Source organism: Andrographis paniculata, unplaced genomic scaffold (genome assembly GCF_009805555.1).
Source record: "Andrographis paniculata isolate CXL003 unplaced genomic scaffold, ASM980555v1 Contig59END, whole genome shotgun sequence".
NCBI lineage: Eukaryota > Viridiplantae > Streptophyta > Magnoliopsida > Lamiales > Acanthaceae > Andrographis > Andrographis paniculata.
Window position 1 is genome coordinate 1,225,465 of NW_026137594.1, and position 18,306 is coordinate 1,243,770.

General features: G+C 33.1%; 3 protein-coding genes across 8 annotated transcripts; 1 reads left to right on the forward strand and 2 right to left on the reverse strand.

Moving 5' to 3' along the window:
- Positions 1-465: 465 nt before the first annotated feature.
- LOC127258151 (calcium-dependent protein kinase 28-like) lies at positions 466-6,001 on the reverse strand. 4 transcript variants are annotated; one of them, XM_051284859.1, is made up of 12 exons: positions 5,250-6,001; positions 4,254-4,384; positions 4,123-4,164; positions 3,913-4,024; positions 3,764-3,842; positions 3,185-3,354; positions 2,819-2,945; positions 1,774-1,889; positions 1,574-1,681; positions 1,432-1,494; positions 1,048-1,221; positions 466-903 (listed from the first exon to the last, which is right to left on the reverse strand). In XM_051284859.1, exons 1-12 carry the CDS (start codon positions 5,625-5,627, stop codon positions 751-753), a joined length of 1,653 nt encoding a protein of 550 aa, XP_051140816.1. In that variant the 5' UTR covers positions 5,628-6,001; the 3' UTR covers positions 466-750. The 4 variants fall into 4 exon arrangements, with proteins under 4 accessions (XP_051140816.1, XP_051140817.1, XP_051140818.1 ...); XM_051284860.1 differs by having other exon boundaries at positions 4,254-4,483; positions 5,250-5,398; XM_051284861.1 differs by having other exon boundaries at positions 4,254-4,436; positions 5,250-5,378.
- A 2,683-nt stretch (positions 6,002-8,684) lies between these two features.
- LOC127258356 (40S ribosomal protein SA-like) lies at positions 8,685-11,050 on the reverse strand. The gene is made up of 5 exons (XM_051285161.1): positions 10,825-11,050; positions 9,795-10,057; positions 9,512-9,709; positions 9,194-9,401; positions 8,685-9,047 (listed from the first exon to the last, which is right to left on the reverse strand). Exons 1-5 carry the CDS (start codon positions 10,955-10,957, stop codon positions 8,941-8,943), a joined length of 909 nt encoding a protein of 302 aa, XP_051141118.1. The 5' UTR covers positions 10,958-11,050; the 3' UTR covers positions 8,685-8,940.
- A 741-nt stretch (positions 11,051-11,791) lies between these two features.
- LOC127258439 (protein ANTHESIS POMOTING FACTOR 1) lies at positions 11,792-16,899 on the forward strand. Of its 3 annotated transcripts, none has more exons than XM_051285279.1 (12): positions 11,792-11,876; positions 12,060-12,151; positions 12,684-12,784; positions 13,267-13,367; positions 13,440-13,506; positions 13,589-13,688; positions 13,766-13,879; positions 13,961-14,098; positions 14,197-14,281; positions 14,774-14,823; positions 15,045-15,490; positions 16,481-16,899. In XM_051285279.1, the coding sequence occupies exons 1-11, from the start codon at positions 11,870-11,872 to the stop codon at positions 15,186-15,188; spliced, it is 999 nt and encodes a 332-aa protein (XP_051141236.1). In that variant the 5' UTR covers positions 11,792-11,869; the 3' UTR covers positions 15,189-15,490; positions 16,481-16,899. The 3 variants fall into 3 exon arrangements, with proteins under 3 accessions (XP_051141236.1, XP_051141234.1, XP_051141235.1); XM_051285277.1 differs by having other exon boundaries at positions 16,527-16,899; XM_051285278.1 differs by having other exon boundaries at positions 16,594-16,899.
- Positions 16,900-18,306: the final 1,407 nt, after the last annotated feature.

The window sequence follows — 18,306 nt, forward strand, 5'->3', positions numbered from 1 at the left end:
CATTCATTCATTGTTTAATTATGATCCATATCTACCTACTAGTTTCGTTTGGTGATAAAATACTAATCGGGTCCAACTCAGTTTAAGTGAGGTTTGTTTGAATAATAAAAATTTCAAAATAAAATAGTTATATAATATAATATAAGTTAGTATTAAATGTAATATTTTGAATATAAAATTAAATTTTTTTTAGTATAATATAAAAAATAAAAATAAATATTTAATTTGATAAATAATGAATTGATTGAAATACTTAAATCGAACGCACCCTTAAAAATAATACTCCTTCCAATCATTCAAATCTAAACTTATTTTCCTTTTGGATTTTCATCAAAAAAAAATATATATATATATATTATCGTTTTCTTTTTAAATAAAAAATTATTATATTTTTGTACTATATTTTTTTACCGATAAGAATATTTTTTATTAAAATTTGTGTATGACCAAATGAGCAGAGGGAGGAGCAAGTAATAACAATTCGTTCATTCACAAATTTAAATTATACAACCATCATTCATTCTCATTTCTTCCCATTTACAACTCATTGCTATCTCTATCGATCAATCGTACCCATCATACACACCAAGCAACAAAAACCACACAACTTCATCTTCTTCATCACCTAACAACAACACTCCAAAAATATTTTACAGCTTAAAAATTACATTTTACATTTCAACAAGGGTCGTGGCATCGACAACTTCCGTCTCATTTACAAAAGCAACTTTGATCAACCTTCCTCTTAAGCTACAACATTGCGCCTCGATTCACAGTCGAGTTATTCCCGCCCATGCTCGCAGTTCTCAGGAGTCGCCGGAATTCTGATAAACTGATCCGACCATCTTTATTGATGTCCGCTTCTTCCAGAAGTGGGTCGATCGAACCCTTTAATCCTGTGTGCTGTGTTACCAAGTATTGAGCTAAATAAGAAAGGAGATATGGACATGGTGATAGAGAACAAGATCGATAACATTGATCAAGAGAAGTAGAGCAATCACTGTGAAAATAATACGACCATAATCAAAGTAATAGATGATACTTAACCATTTTAAGTTCTTCAGGAGTTATAAATCCATCTCTATCCACATCGAATTTTTCGAAAGCAGCCTTTGATCTCTGCAGCCATTTCGCTGAATTATGCTCCTCCAGCTGATGGACGTGTAGCGTAGCTGCAATGAACTCCGAGAAATCTACAAGTCCATCCGTGTTGCTATCAATCTGCTCACAAAAAAAAAAAATAATAATAATAATAGTGTTCATTTCTAATATGGACCACCTTATTAGGAAATCTTATATCTTAGATTGGAACTTTCCTGAATGAAATTTGAGTGACCAAATTTTCGAGAAGGCGTAAAAGTTAAACGATGTTTAGAAATGATTCATTTTAAATGAAGAGTATGGGTTATCATTGATAGATGATGAACTTACTGCTTGAAGGATTTCAAGAACACGTGAATCCTTTAATTTCCAAGGAATATCCTTCTCCAAGGCCTAAACGAGAAATAAAACTTCACGATAAATATTACAAATTAAAATCCAAATAGATTCTCAAGGAAGGTAGATTAATAACCTGTCTCATTTCTTCAAGACTGATAACACCATTTTTATCCACATCAATGGCATCAAACTGATCTCGGAGAACAGTCAGCTCCTCCTCATCTAGTGTGCTGGCCAACGCCTGAAAATTCATGTGATGCCATAAAGGTGTATCCCCAAATTATAACAAAGTAGAGCTACTAAAGTTCTACAAAATATAACACAATGGCCTACCCGAAGAGCAAACTGCTTGAATCGACTGTATTTGACAAATTGCCTCATGTTAGACAAAACTGAAATGTCTAGAGGAATCTCTGAGGCTTCACCTCCTTCTCGAACCCATGGATGTGCTGGACAAGCTAAAAATGTAATTATGCAGCTCCAAACAGAGGAAAAGGAGTACAATTGTGACAAATGAAGCACATGAACGCGAGCCATAGAATGTTTAAAATATAATTTGATATGTAAAAAATGTGGGTATAGAGCAAGAGTAAACATGTGTTTAAACTTAAATGTTAGTAAATTTGAACAGAACCACTAAGAGATGGTTTACTTTAGAGAGGAGGCATTTGATCAAAATTACCAAAGGCCCCCCCACCCTTCAGAAATAATGCCCAAAAGTTTCTCACCCTAAGGAAATTTTCTAGACACCATTCCTCAACTAGTCATGGTTTTGCACTTACAGACTACTTATAAAGACCATAATGCTATTTTGAGCTCAAGTGCAAATTCATTTCAGTAGTATAGAAGGATAATAGCATTTCATGTCCAAAATTTTGTTAACCCAAAGCATGTCCAAAACCCTCCTGAAGACTTTCTTTAAGAGGAACCTCAAGTGGTTTCGAGGTATTTTGTATCATGATATGATGCGAAGGACTTGAAATGTAAGAATGATCACGTGTACCACGAAATAAAAAGGTTGTGATCTAGAACGACAAATAATTAATGATGCCTCAAGTAAGAATATAGTTGTTTATGTTTCATCGAGCTTGGAACGTAACACTACTCTAGAGCTGTAGCTAAATTATATCATTTCAGCTTTCACTAAGATACTATTACCTTTCATAGAAAACATTAAGTTGAAAATTATTTAGAATTTGTAAGTTATGGTATGAAATTTGTCTTTGCATTGCTTTGGCAAATAATTGACGGTATATTATAATTTATTTACCATCATAGGTCATAGACAACTATGAATAAGAAATAAGTTGCTACCTCTAATTATTAATGACACTGCAAATGCGCAACTATAAGTAGATCAAGAGTCAGCAAGACATACATAAGGCCTGGGCGGCGGTAAGTCTTGCAGCAGGATTTTTCACTAACAATTTCTTCACAAAATCTTTAGCTGCGTCACTTATGTTTGGCCAGGGCTTGCGCTTGAAATCGGGCTTGTTTCTGAGAACCTGTAGACATCAAAAATACAGGTACAACCTAATTAAAGTATGCATCCAAGCTATGTAAAAAGCCATGACTGCATGATATAATCATTTGTCCAACAACAGACTCCCAGCGACTAGATGAATTAAATACCTTCAGTTGACATATCAAGACATAAAATTTTACAGTATAGAATAGAAAATGTGTGAGGTTAAACTACACCTCAAGCTCCGCACAAAACACATTTATAGTCTTAATATATCACCTCTTTAAATATGCCATCCTCAGTTTTGTCCCAGAAGGGTCGCCGACCACAAAGCAAAATGTAGGTAATCACACCAATACTCCATGCATCTGATTCTGGGCCAGACCGACGCTTTAATACCTCGGGAGCAACATAATAAGCACTTCCAACAATGTCGTGGAATCTCTTCCCTAATAAAAGGTTTAAGAGTTTGTATGAAGAATAAGAGAACGTGAACATATTTGTAGCATGTCATAAAAGTAAGGTTTGGATGCAGTCAGGAACCAACCAACAGGCCATAAGAGCATGGGGAAATTCAGAAACTTGAAAGGGTGTGTTTCTTTGTGTTTTGGGACGTTTTGGATTTTTTAATTTTGTTAATAGAAAGTAAGTTTTGGATGTGATGTTTCAAAAGGAAAAAAATAAAAGGACCATGTTGTTTTAAAAGGAAAATAAGAATTGGATGTGATACGTTTTGTACGAAAGAAATATAAATTGCATAGAACAAAAACAGTTACGAAAACACAAACAAATGCACCCTTGGTTTCTTCATTAACATTAACTCAGAAATATACGTACAACTGGCTCAGATCAGGTTACCTGGTCTTATGAAGTCCGAAAGACCGAAATCTGTAGCCTTCAGTGGTGAATCCACTTTAGTGGACTTGAATAGGAAATTCTGTGCAAAAACTACTTTAGAACATCTAACAATAGCATCCCATTATGTAATAGGAAAATTTTTCACATACCTCTGGCTTCATATCACGGTGTACAAAACCGTGTAAATGGCACTCTGCTGCAACCTTTAGCATCTGCCTCACGACAATTGCAGCATCTTTCTCTGTGTAACGGCTATCCTTTCTGTTGGAAAATATCTTATTTATCTCAAAAAAGAACAAAAAGAATAATACTATGGTTCTACGGAGTAAGAAAATACATTATAGATGGTTCATGCTTACTTGGACAAGATACGGTCGAGTAATTCTCCACCCTCACATAACCTAACGATTATAAGATTATATGTAAATCCAAAATGCTGGATGCAGGAATATAATTTGGGCAGATTTCAAAGTTTGAATTCGAAGCTTACTCCATCACTATATATACATAAGAATCGTCCTCAAAAGCATTATAGAATTGAACTATATTTACATGTCCTGCTAATGCTTTCAATATCTTGACTTCTCGCTTTACATCCTCAACAGCAATAGGAAGAGCCATCTGTCATGCATTCAGGAGCTTGTTCACTGCCCAGCTTTTGTAGTAAGTGAAACTAACCCCGGCCAAGAACTTAAAAAGCAAATTAATGCCTGCCAACAACTTAAAAAACCAATACATCTTCATCTAAATGTCCACTAATTCATGCATCAATGCATTAGTTTTAAAGGGCAATTCTTCAAATACATAATATCTCCACACAATGCCTGTAAAAAACCTCAATGACTAATGGTGGAAAACATCACCACTGTAATTACCCTTTTTCTCTAACAAAACATCACGTCGCATACTAATTTTTTAATATTCTCAATTTTTTTTCAGAACTCCAAAAGACTCATATCAAAACAACAAGATAGTGTTTTACTATATGCAAATTATACCAAGATAGTGTTTTACATCACAAATTTTTTACATGAAAATTATACCATATAAAAAAGCCGAAAACAAGATAGTGTTTTTTACCATATAAAACAACAAAGAAGCACAATTGTACTTGGAACTTGGAAGTCCTATATTGAGCTCTATGATCCATTTTTTCACTTATATACAAACTAAATCCACATCCACATGGTAAATGCCTATTTAATCAAAAGCTAAGTATAAATTAATGAAAAAATGAATACAAACCCCAACTAGATAACCATGGAAGCACAGGGTAGGTTCTGTTGATAAGATTCTTGCTGAATCACATATCTGAACAACCTTCCTTTATTACAGATTACTTAAATTTATGAAAGGAAATATAACTGATCTATCATAATATCTCAGCTTCCAATTAATCAATCAAGAATCAAAATATGTGAAGTAAATGGGGAAGAGCAATGGAGGAATGGATGAAAAGGAGAGTAAAGGAAAGTAGGAGAAATACCTTATTCTTGTCTATTCTCTTGACGGCAACACGATCACCATTAGATTTATCGATTGCAACATATGTATACCCAAATTGGCCATGCCCTAGCAACTTCCCTATCGTATATCTCTTATCGAAGTCCCTATCATATCCAAAATCCGTCCGCTTTCCGCACGGAATGACTCCTGCCCCCCTCTTCGAACTGTTCTTGATGACCAGGTGGGAACGCTTCTCTTCTGGCCGATTCCTATTGTTTCCTGTCGTCTTATGACGGTGAATATTCGATGGAGCTGCCGTGGAAGTCGAGGCTGTAGGCTGCTCGGATTGCCGGCGGACGTTCCCGGCGGCGTTGCTATTGGAACCACTCACTTTGCTGGTGGAAAAACAGCTCCCCATTCCTGAGGAAGGGATTCCCAAGGTGTGCTTCGAGCCAAATCTGGGGTTGTGGGAGTCCTACAGAGGATTCGAGGGGTGGTGATGATTGTGAGACAATTGCAGAGATGGATGGATAAATAGAGGAAAACATGCAGCTGCAGCAGTAGAAGAAGAAGAAGAAGAAGAAGAAATTGCAATTAAAAATGCAGGAATGGTGGAGGTGGGACGATTGATTTTGATTGCAGGAGGAAGGAGGAAGGCAGCAAGGAAGGCGAAGAAAAAGGATGGAAGAAGATGCACAGGTCAAAGGGAGGAAGGAAGGAGGCAGCTCATCAGCTGCAGACTAGAGAGAGAGAGAGAGAGAGAGAGAGAGAGAGAGAGAGAGAGATCCAATCAAACTCAGGTTGTGTGTGTGCTGTTCTTTCAAGAACTCAAGGTTCACACTTCACTTTACCTGTAATTCTAGTGTAATTTATAAAAATAATTTTTTTTTTTTTTCGTAAAGTTAATTTAATTATTAGCTTATTTATAACAAATAGCATTTAATTTTATATATTCTCTTTTTATTTATTTTATTTATAATTTAATTTTTAAAAATAATCTAATTATTTATATTTTTTAATAAAAAAAAATTCTTCTGTGTCAGACTCAAAGGAATTATTTTTAATAGTGACCTTTTTTACGTATAGAATATATATTAGATCGACAAGATAAATATACGACAGAACTTGTAAACGTTTTAGAATTTAAACATATTACCTTATGGTCAAAAGTTCATCCAGAAGGCCGTTATTCTTTACAAGACTACCTTTTTATCTTTCATTGACTATGGTATATTTTAAGATGATGGCAATATTTCATGTTAAGTAAACAGCCCACTGTTGAATATTTTTTTGAAAATTTTTAAATTTCTTATTCTTATTTTATCGATTGAATCTATTATAAATTTAATAGAATTGTTTTGATTTAATTAAGATCTATAAAATAATAATTATGTATATAATCTATCTCTTTAATTACAAAATAATATCGGCAAGGCTAAGAATACTAGTATAAAATGGTGTTGAATATATTCCAACTGTCTCCCGCAGCCTACACTTTGACCGGTTTATGGCGGTATTCATGAATTAGTCAGTCATTCACATAATAATCCAATCTAATAAATCATTCATTATTTATTAAATACTATTTGGTAGCTTCTTGGATGCCGCTTGAACACGTATTTAAAGATTTTGAACAAAAAAATTTATAATATTTTATTAAGTCAACATTTAATTTAATTCAAATTTACGGTCAACATAGAATTGAATAAATATTTTCAAGATCAAAATTTGATGGATGAAAAAATTTCAAGAAACTCGTTATCAAAATTTTCTCAAACTTTAATATTTAGATTTTGCATTTTCTAAGAAAAAAAAAATTTGCACAAAAAACCTTGTTAAATATTATTTAAACAAAAAAGTTAAATCAAATTTTTTTCCAATCAAACTTAAAAAAGTATATAAGTCATTTTATCTTTGAAAATGATATATATATATATACACCTTACTATCACTACTTGTATTTTTTGGTTTCCATAAGAAGTTTTCCACGACTCAGTCTGTTTCTACAACTTATTATCAATTTTCTTTTTCGTTTACTAACATTTGCAATATAAAATATTTTACCAATGTATTCCACAATTTATATTTTTATTGTCTTAAAGTATATTTGCACGATTTTTTTAGGTGATTGTCTTTTTTTTGTTATGATTTGACAAATTTGCAGATTAAAAGTAATAAATGAATAAATAGTAAAAATATAAAATTTATATTTAAAAAAAAAAATAGAACAATTCGAAAGATAAGACATTAGTTTATGGATAGAGAGACTATTAATGTTTTTTTTGGACAAACTTATGGCTGGAGTCTATGAGGCTTTGCCAAGCACCTATACCTATGCTATTGTTGCTGCCGCCTCCTTTACTACTACTACTACAAGCAATTCTCGTCGGTTCCTCTTCAGTTGCAAGATGTAGTTTTCTTTCAAAATGTTTATTATTTATAAATTTTTATTTGAAAAATATTAGATATCAATATTTATTTTTTACATTATATTAAAAAATATTTTATATTTCGAATATAATAAGGTGTGTTTGTTTAGGGATTTTGTTTAGAATAGAATTTTTTCTTAATTGAAACAATTATTTTTATTGTGATATAAAAATGAAAAGAAAAAGAAAAGAAAAAAATTATATAATAAATGAAATACTTGATGTTATATATGTTTCATAAAAAACAAGTATTTATTATGTAATTTACACTAAAATTATTAAAGATTTTTTTATTTAGATTTGTTTAATAAAAATCGTACATTTATATTTTTTCAAATTTTTTTTGCACTACTCAATTGACACAAAAAAAAAAAAACTCCAAAAATTACATTTAAAAAATTTTACATTTAAAATATTATATAAAAATATATATTTAAAAAAATTACATCTAATATCTATTAATTACATGACATCATATATCTATTTTCTAGTCAATTTTGTTATTATTCTCAAATCAACTCGGGTTTGTTTGTTTTTGATTTCAAAACTAAAGTTTCATAGTCTACAATTTTTTGATAAAAATATATTATATATTTTTTACAAAATATTATATTAAAGTAAATTTAAATTTTTTTTTTTTAAAAAAAAAAACTGAAATCAATAATTCAATTTCAAACTTAAACCAAAAGTACCCTAATTTCTTAGGCATATATTAACACAATCTAGGTTGGATGGAATTTTGGAATAAAATTACATGCTATGAATTAAATTGTACAAAAACAAAGAAGACAGGTACGGTCCAGCCCACTAAATGCATAAACACAGTGCTAAATTATTGCTAACCGTTACAGCCTACATGGGACATATCAAATTAATTACATGCATTGGACATATCAACACCCATGCAACTTCGGCCAGATGTGCTTGTCATGTAATAGTGTCCTAAAATATTTGCAACTTCTTTTTTTTTTATTATTTCACAAAAACATAAAAAGATACAATAAAATTTTTAACATATAAATGAGAAATCAAGAACCAAGCAGAAAAAATTAAAGCCGACCAGGATTAAAACATTTTGAATGAAAAACGTTACATGTAACTTATAAAAGAGAATCTGCTCTGATCTGATAATAGCTACAAAAATTCAAGCGAAATAAAATAAAAAAGGCACAAAAAGCATCAGTTTTTTCAACTTCCAAACGAGGTCTCTCTCCCTCCCAAGATAACAAAACATAGAAATTAATAAGGATGGGTTCATGGCAAGGACAAACTTATCTTGTGTACCTTAATTCTTCTATTCACTCAGTCCCATCCCATCGGGGCGGCGTCGCTGGGTGGCACAACATCGGCCGGAGCTGCCATTGCCGGTGGTGCAGGAGCCATGTCCCATCCATCAACAGCGCCAGCACCTGCATTACCGACAAAATTATATGTAACAAACATTTAGAGAATCAAGAGATCGATGTAAAAGAAAAGTGTGTATATGTATGTATGCACGCAGGCACACTGCATTCTTTGTTTCGGAATTTCTGACTATATTGTTGAAAACACCAACCTGCATCGGCAGTCCAGCTACTAGCAACAGGTGGGACTACACCAGGAGTCATGTCGGGAGCCCATTGGGCATCGGGGATCTGGCTGCTAGACCAATCACCGCCAATTGCGGCAGCAGAGTAATCAGCGCCGTAATCTGCAATGGCAGTAGCTTCCTCCTCTTCTTGCTCCTTAGCCTCCTCGGGCTCCCTGTAGAAGAACAAATCGACCTACACAAAAAAAGGTAAAACAAAGAACTCAACAGAATAGCTAAGAGACTTAAATTGGACAAGAAAAAGGAAAGCAATTACAAGGAGGGCAAATCAATATATTTTATTACCATGATGTCCCATTTGTGTCCGGGTGCAATGACACCACGCATCTGCAGAACCATCCTAGCAAGGAGCCAGAAGAGGCAACCGATGCTGTGTTTCCCCTTGTTATTGGCAGGAATACCAATGTCAACGTAGCGCATGGGAGAATCGGTGTCACAGAAAGCAATTGTGGGAATGTTGGAGAGAGCAGCTTCTTTAATTGGCTGCAAACAGACCATAATGAAAATAAGAAGAGTGAGGAAATGCAATATTGCAAGTAACCACAAACAAACCCCATAGTTCAATGACCTGGTGATCTGTTCTGGGGTCAGTGAGGATGAGAAGCCTTGGCTCACTGAATGAAGTTTGAAGTTGGTTAGTGAATGTTCCTGGTGTGTGACGTCCTGCAATTGCATGGGCACCAGTGTATTGGGCAAACTTCAACACAGCCCTCTGACCATATGGTCTGGCAGATTGAACAATGATGTCTTGAGGGTTTTCGATGGCAACTATAACTCTGGCAGCCATCTGGAGCTTTTCCCAGGTCTTTCCAAGATTGATGATGTAAATCCCTAAAAGATTATACAGAAACACAAGCAATTATAGAGCAACCACATTAAAAATCTACCATAAACCCCCCACAAATAGTGGCCATCATAAAGCCTTTACAACAACAATGTTTTAAACAAAAGACACAAGTTTCCGCACTTGCAACAATATTGTAGAAAATAAATGAAAGATATAATGTTTACATAGCAAATTCATTTTCCTCAAGTGTATTGGGCAGGGAACACTCAAAAGATATCTTGAGGTGTCAAACCATTTTAGCAGATTTTCCATTGTTCCATCTTTCTATAATAACGTAAAAGCAATTATTCATCTACGCATACAAATATCAAGGTGGTTCACCCGTTGTCACAACCACGCGCCGGAGATCAGGCGATACGGGCACGATTTAGTACATTATTCAACCAAACTAAACTTGTTACATTTTGAAGATAAATCAATCAGTGAAGGAGAAATTGAACATTGTTCCTAGGATCAAGAATGAAGTAGAAATCACCAATACCGGTAATAAACCTTAGAATTTCCCGACCTAATAATATATCAGGTAATTTCGCAAAAAGAATATGATGGTGCTAATACTACAAGCCACGACACAAATGACATAGAACAAAACCTAATAGATAATTTGACATCTCCTAATTCCACACACATCAACAACAAACGATCATTTCAAAAAAAAAAAACATCTCACCATCAGAACAGAAAGAACATCATCGAAAAAATCAAGATAAACCCCAAAATTACGACATCAACGGGACAGACGCATACATACCATCATTTCTGCGCTTAAAAACGTAACGCTCCATTTGAAAATTGCAGTTTTTGGTGCCGAGGTGAACTTCGGCCGCGAGCATCATTTGTATATCGGCCTCCTTCGTCGAAAGCGATCTCTGAGCGGTCGCCATCTTGGGTTTCTGTCACTGATTTGCAGCAATCGCCGGAATTGCTAGTGGATCTTGCCCTGACTGCAGAGTACGCGCGACGAAGGGTTAGCAGGCAGAGCGCAGCCGTGTACTTATAGCGTCTCTTGCTACACAGAAAAACCCTAAGATAAAAAGATGGGCCGTATTTTAGGCCCAGAAATGGATCTTGCCCTGACTGCAGAGTACGCGCGAGGAAGTGTATTACATTTAAAAAATTATTGTATACATAATGGGCTATTGGGAACAAATATGCATTTTTAGAATTAATATACATAATGGGCCATTAGGAAATTACCTATTATTAAAAAAAAAAAAAAAAAAAAAAAAAAAAAAAAAACTCCTTCAATCCCATCATAATTTACATTTATTTTTATTTTTGTTTGTCCGGTAATAATCGATAATTTTACAAATACTAAGACTCACTCAAAATCTTTTATTTCTATTTCTCTCCTTAAAAATGAATATTTTTATATATATTTAACACTATACATCTTTTATAAAATTGAATTATGTTAATCGTGAATAAATAAAAATATTTTTTTTATTTACTTATATTATAGAAAATTTTATTGTCTATATTCATATTACATAAATTTTTTAATTGTTATATAATTTTTAAATATTTAAACATATTTTTAAATTTTTTAATTATATATATTAAATTTACTTTAAATACGGTGTTTCTAAAGGTCAATTTCGGTGGGACAGAGTAAAATATAAAAATTATATATATTAAAAAATATAGAAAATTAGTTGGGTAAATACTTCCTAAATTAAAAATATATGGGCCGGTGACCCAGCAAACATTGGGCTTCGTCTGGGACAAATCTACGTTTATATACCGTATGGAGATCGCGGCAGCCATCGTCGTTGAAAATCAACGGGGGAGCTCCAATGGCAGGTAATGCTTACTGACGGACGACTTATTGGGGTCGTATTCCATTCGCTTTGCTCTTTAATTTCTCTGTTGGAGTGTTTTGTTTCGTTCGGTCGCTGTGGTTTTAATGATGTGACTCGAGGCTTGAGATGCAGCGCTGATTTGGGTAATTCCGTTTTCTGTTATTGTTTGCTGGTCGGGATGTAGGTGGTCAGCCGGAGAGAGAGGACAAAGTATCGTTGGAACTTACTGAAGAAATTCTTCAAAGCATGGAAGTTGGAATGGCCTTTCGCGATTATGTATGTATTTTTCTTTTATCTCTTTAAATTTAAATCTTTGTGATCTTATTGCTATTTGCTGGAAAACCGTGACGAAATTGTGAATTTCTTTATTAATTTCTATATATTTTCTTACTTGTATACGTGCTTATTATTCAAGATGCATTCATGTGACTGATTTAGTCGGGGCTTGTGTAGTGGTAGATAATTTTCTCCTGAAACGGAAGGAGAATCATCCACACCAAATTTCAGTAACTAGTGTTTTGATAGTGTCGTTTATTTTCGAAGTATTGGTGGTTGCTTGGCCCCTATAGGAACTAAATGTTTGGTTTATTGGAGAAGCTTTGAAAGAATCCAAATTTGAGTGCTATTTTTCTCAGTTGAATTTTATGAATGTGACTAATCTGCATTTTTCTATTGGGGTTTCATGCATATAAGCCGACTTCTGTGAAATCTTCTTTTAGTGCTTCGCAATTTAAATTAATTAATTACAGGTTTCAGAGAAGATGATAGGGAAGAGAATATTATTTCATTCTAAATTATTTCTTTGCAGAATGGTAGAATCAGCTCAATGGATTTCCATAAGACATCAAGTTATCTGGTTACTGCTAGTGATGATGAATCCATTCGCCTGTATGATGTTGCTAGTGCAACGTAATACTCTTTTTCTCTTCTTGAATCTCTAGATGCGTTGCTATCACACTGCATCACAATCACATGACAGATATTCTTCGATTAAATATCATGAAGCAATCTAATAACTATTTTCAAAATTTCTAATGCTTTTTTTGAAAGTAATATGGAAGAAATCACAACATGCATCCCTGAGATTGTGATCTTTAGGCATATTCTGATCTTTTCATTTTACATTTCCATTTGTCCCCCCCCCCCTCCTCCCTTTTTTTTTTGAGTTTCGAATGGAATCTTCATCTTTAATTGCATGGAGTAATTTTTTTGTTTAAGAATTTGATCTTCTAGAAACTGATAATCAAGTTTATTCACCTAACGAAAAGTTTACACACTTCCAGTTTTGTAATGGTTTATTACAAAATTTAGACAACTTCATTCATCCTTTTTCTGTTTATTTTTTTTAATGATATCGTCCAGCATATCTAACTTTCATTTCTCTACCTCAGATGCCTTAAAACAATCAACAGTAAGAAGTATGGGGTGGACCTAGTTTGCTTTACCTCTCATCCTACAACTGTTATATATTCCTCGAAGAATGGCTGGGATGGTACTTAAATTAGCCATCTTTCTAACCTTTGTAATATTTTGCAATCATTGATTTAACTTTTGGTGAAAACAGAATCCCTGCGGCTTCTGTCGTTGCATGATAACAAATATTTGAGATATTTCAAGGGCCATCATGACAGGCATGAATTTTGAATATTTGGATATTTTGAATTTGAGGTAACTGTTGTGGCAACAAATGATACATTATTAATGTATGAACAGGGTTGTTTCTCTTAGCCTCTGCTCTAGAAAAGATTGCTTTATTTCTGGTTCTCTGGACCGTACAGTTCTGCTTTGGGACCAAAGAGCAGAGAAATGTCAGGTAGAGGCTATACACCATCGTTAATGTTTTTTCAGTTACTTTAGTATACTCTGTGTTCACTGTGATCTTGAATTTAGGGTCTTCTACGTGTTCAAGGGAGACCAGCTGCAGCTTATGATGATCAAGGACTTGTTTTTTCCATCGCCTTTGGAGGATACATAAGAATGTTTGATGCTCGCAAATATGAAAAGGTCAGATTATGTGTTACATAATGCATAGAATAAGTGTTGTCCGATTAAATTTTGTAGCTACTGACCTATTTATTCTTAAAGGGACCTTTTGACATATTTTCCCTTGGAGGAGATACGTCAGAAGCTAATGTACTGAAGTTTAGCAATGACGGAAGACTTATGCTTCTGACAACAACAAATGGGCATATTCATGTTCTTGACTCATTCCGTGGCACCCTTGTGAGTTCTCAATACTGTGATTCGCAATCTCTGATGTCAATTGTTAATTGCATTGAATGGGTGTAGCTATTTTTCACTATACTATTTATTTCTTTTAGTTATCAACATATAATGTCAAGCCAGTCTCAAGCAACTCTACACTGGAGGCATCTTTCAGTCCAGAGGGGATGTTTGTCATATCAGGTCCATTAATCTTACAACGTTCAAAATATTATGTCTAATTTAGTTAATCATATTTGCTTTCTAGAATAGCTAACTGGTGCTGCATCCATGGCATTAGAAGCTTTAAAAATGTTAGGCTGCATGTGTGTTGGAATCTCCTTAAAACTTCCGATGACTGTTCCATGTGTACTTTGAAGATATAATTGAATATGGTATTCGCGTAGATCAAAGAAGAGATTTTAAGGTTTTGAGTTCACTAAACCATTAAGAAGAAATTTTATGAGTTAAGCTTCAGACAATTTGGTGGTGCGTGAGGGTACGTTGTATAGTTTTTAATACTAAATTTAAGTAGAATAAGTTTATATTAATTGTTACACCACATCTCTTTCGGTTCTCCATCCATTGAGTTGAGCATCTAACCTTTAGTGGATATTCTCAGAACTCCTTTTCTAAGTTCTTATTATATTTTTGCCAGAGGTAGCTCTCACATTTGTGGTTTCTGCAACTTGGCAGGTTCTGGGGATGGCAGTGTTTATGCTTGGAGCGTACGTAGCGGCAATAAAGTATGATGAGCTGATTTTTCGTGCATTTATCATTTGGATATTATTTCCGGTTGTTGCTTTTGAACTAATTAATTGTGTTTATGAATAATCTGTCACAATGCCTATGCATTACAAGTTATCTTTCATATTGGTTATTGGAAGTGTTTTTTGTTGGAAAAACTACTTTGTACTTGCATTGCTCTATCATGTAGAATGTTACCATAATTTTTGTTGTTTGTCAGGTTGCCAGTTGGATGAGTACTGAGTCTGAACCACCTGTAATAAAATGGGCTCCTGGAAGCTTAATGTTTGTCACTGGTTCTTCTGCGTTGTCCTTTTGGATTCCGGACTTATCTAAATTAGCTGCATATGTTGGAAGAAAGTAGGAAGATTTGATGGTGCCCCTCTAAAGCATTTTTTCCTGCGGCTGCATGGGTGTAGACTGTTTCTTTCGGGTGTAGAGATACTAGAGATTATCATGGAATGCCTCAACTTTTGCTCGAGTCACGGGAACAGCTGAGTAGATCTGACCTTCTGGCAATTGCTCTGTCTCTCATGTGAGAAAGCGCTGGGAATTTGGCATGCTCTAGATGAAAATCCTTCTCGTATGCTGCTTCCTCGTGTTGGACATATAGCACAATGTATGTCAGCATTGTCACAGCATCCTATTGGAGTATCAAAATATCAGGTATGGAAACACTATTTTCTCAAAGCGCCATGATAACAGCCTAGGTTATGTTATTCTGTGGTGTTTGCAGCTTTCTGTTTCAACATATACTCATTATGTTCAGGGCTTAGATATTGTAGTTATGGTGATTTGTAGGTTCATAGCTAATTGTTTGTTTCTTCGACTTTAAACTAACATGTATAAATTTAGAATGTTTCTCCTACGCCTGAAATTTTTACTAAGAGAAGTATGGGTGCTATCTGTTCAAGATAATATTTTGGCTTGGTTTCGAAAAATTTAATTGAAACAACCTCTACTCTGAACTGCCACAAAAGTATATATATATATATAAATCATGAAAAATGTGATGGAGCAGTTGTTTAGTGATTATATGCTAGAACAATTTGTATCTGCTATGTAGATGGGTTTTAGATTCTGGCAGCTTGCTGACCAGCAATGTGTTTCGGACTTTATTTTCTGGTGGTCATAAGGAATCTGAAACTTGGGATATCTGGACATAGAGCACTACTGTTGGAGTTTGCATTCTCTTCATTATTCTAATGACTTTCTGGACATAGTAATTTTGTGAACGAAATAAAACTTATATGCTTGCAATTAAGGGATCCAAAATACCGAGATTTTTTCATAAACATTTTAGAGTTTGAATGGTCAAACTGCCACGATAACTCTGATCATAAATTTCATGGTTCTAAGCACCCAAATATTCCATTTTTATCATATCCATGGTAATTTCTTGTAAAGATAGAAGAGTAAACTAATATAGGCAAGCAAGTCCAGTGGAGGTACCAAGCAAGTGGAATCATGTTTAACCCAAAATTTTAAATCAATGCTATTTCCATACTTTAGCCAGCTACTGATCAAGTGCTTTCTATGCATGTACCCTCCCCAACCCCATGAAAGTTATTTATGAACTTGCATACAGACTGGATTTAATATTTCTCATCTTTTCGGTATTGGCTTGAATATTACAATGGCTTCATGGCTGAGTAGGATCAATCCACAAGCCATTAACTGGCCTATGGTGGTTTCTTGCAAGGTGGTGATGCACATTATTAAATATCGTCCTTGAGTAGTGTTGACGGCACTATGGTATCATTTCGCAGCTCTGCCTGGGGACACCATTAGACGACCAGACCAGTAGCCTGAACATAAGATGGAGGAAAGCCGGAAACCCATTCCTTGGTAACAAAAGCTACTTAAAGAATATTTTGCAACAAAAGTTACTAGTTTTGGAATTTTAATTTCTTTCTCATATAATGTTCCATTATTTTGTCAATATTTCAAGATATCATATTTGTGGGACTCATTTTCCATCGAAAGGATAGCACCGTGTGTGTGTGTGTGTGTAATACTTCTTAAGCTATAATATGTGCCATCTATGAATGTGTTTATAAGCTTATTTTTGTTTAGATGTTTGCGAACATTCGAGGATCTATGTGTAATAACATTGTAGTGCTATTATGTCTTTGATTCCAATCACTAGAAGTTACATTTTGCTGTTGACACAGTTCCAATTCATGGTACTGAACAAATGCCACTTCATTGTGCTCATTAGTCCTAACAATTATTTCATCATTCACATGCAGATTCGGAATTATTTTAGGATATTTTAGTGTGTATGTTTTCATATTTCTCTTAGAGAAAATCCTGGAGACAATTAATTTAACAGTAGTGGAAATTTGTATTCAAGTTTGCAAAACTACATAATTATTTCTTAGTGAAATTTGTTAATAATGTAACAGGGAATATCTATATAGTGTGTGTCTTGATTCACATAGTAAGCTATGATGATGGAAGATAAAGCTTGGCCAAGTGGTCACTACTATCTAGTTTTGAGTATAAACTGATTAGTTGTGTTTATACTCAAATTTACTTTAGAAAGTTTTAAATATAAAGTGGCAAAATTTTCAATTGATTATCAAACACAATATTTTAAATAAATTACAATCATGCCAATAAATTACTAAGATCTTATTAAATAAAGATATGAAGTTGAATATTAATTAATAGTATAATTTAATTATAAGTAAAATTTTAAAAAATAAAAATATATTCTTTCTTTTCCTTCTAAAGTTTCCAAATTTAAAAGGGAATATAATTATAAGTAAAATTTTAAAAAATAAAAATATATACTAAACGACACTCTAATCTTTATTTTATTTATTTTTTCTCTCTTATATTCACTTCCAACACTCAAATTAGATAGTTTAATACTATTATATCACCTTCAATTCATTATTTTTGTAATTGTTTAAAATTCATAATAATTATTTATTTTATATATTTTTTTGTCTAATAATATATAAATAATATTTATCATATAATAGTATTATATTAAATTCTAGGATATTAATCTATATAAATTGTGATAATATTCTATTTCTAGTTCTTTGAAATAATATGAAAATAATATTATTGAAATTATATATATTTTTTCTTTAAAAAAATAATGATTGAAACAATTGTAGGTAAATATTGGATTTCAAATTATATGTATTATATTTGTACAGATAAATTATTCTAAATCTAATTTTTTAAAAGTTTTAAATTTCAAATTTTGGATAATAATTTATTAAATAATTAATTTTTATTATTTTTATGAAAGGTAAAATATTTTTAAAATATATAATATGCTCATGATAAATATTTTTATTAATAAAGGTAATAAATTTCATTATAACGAGAACGTAATTATAAAAATAACAAAAGTTACTTTAACATATCTCTATATAAAATTAAATAATATGAAATGTCATTACACACTTTTTCATAAATACCTTAATTATCTTTTGTAACTTTCTTACTTTTTAAATAGA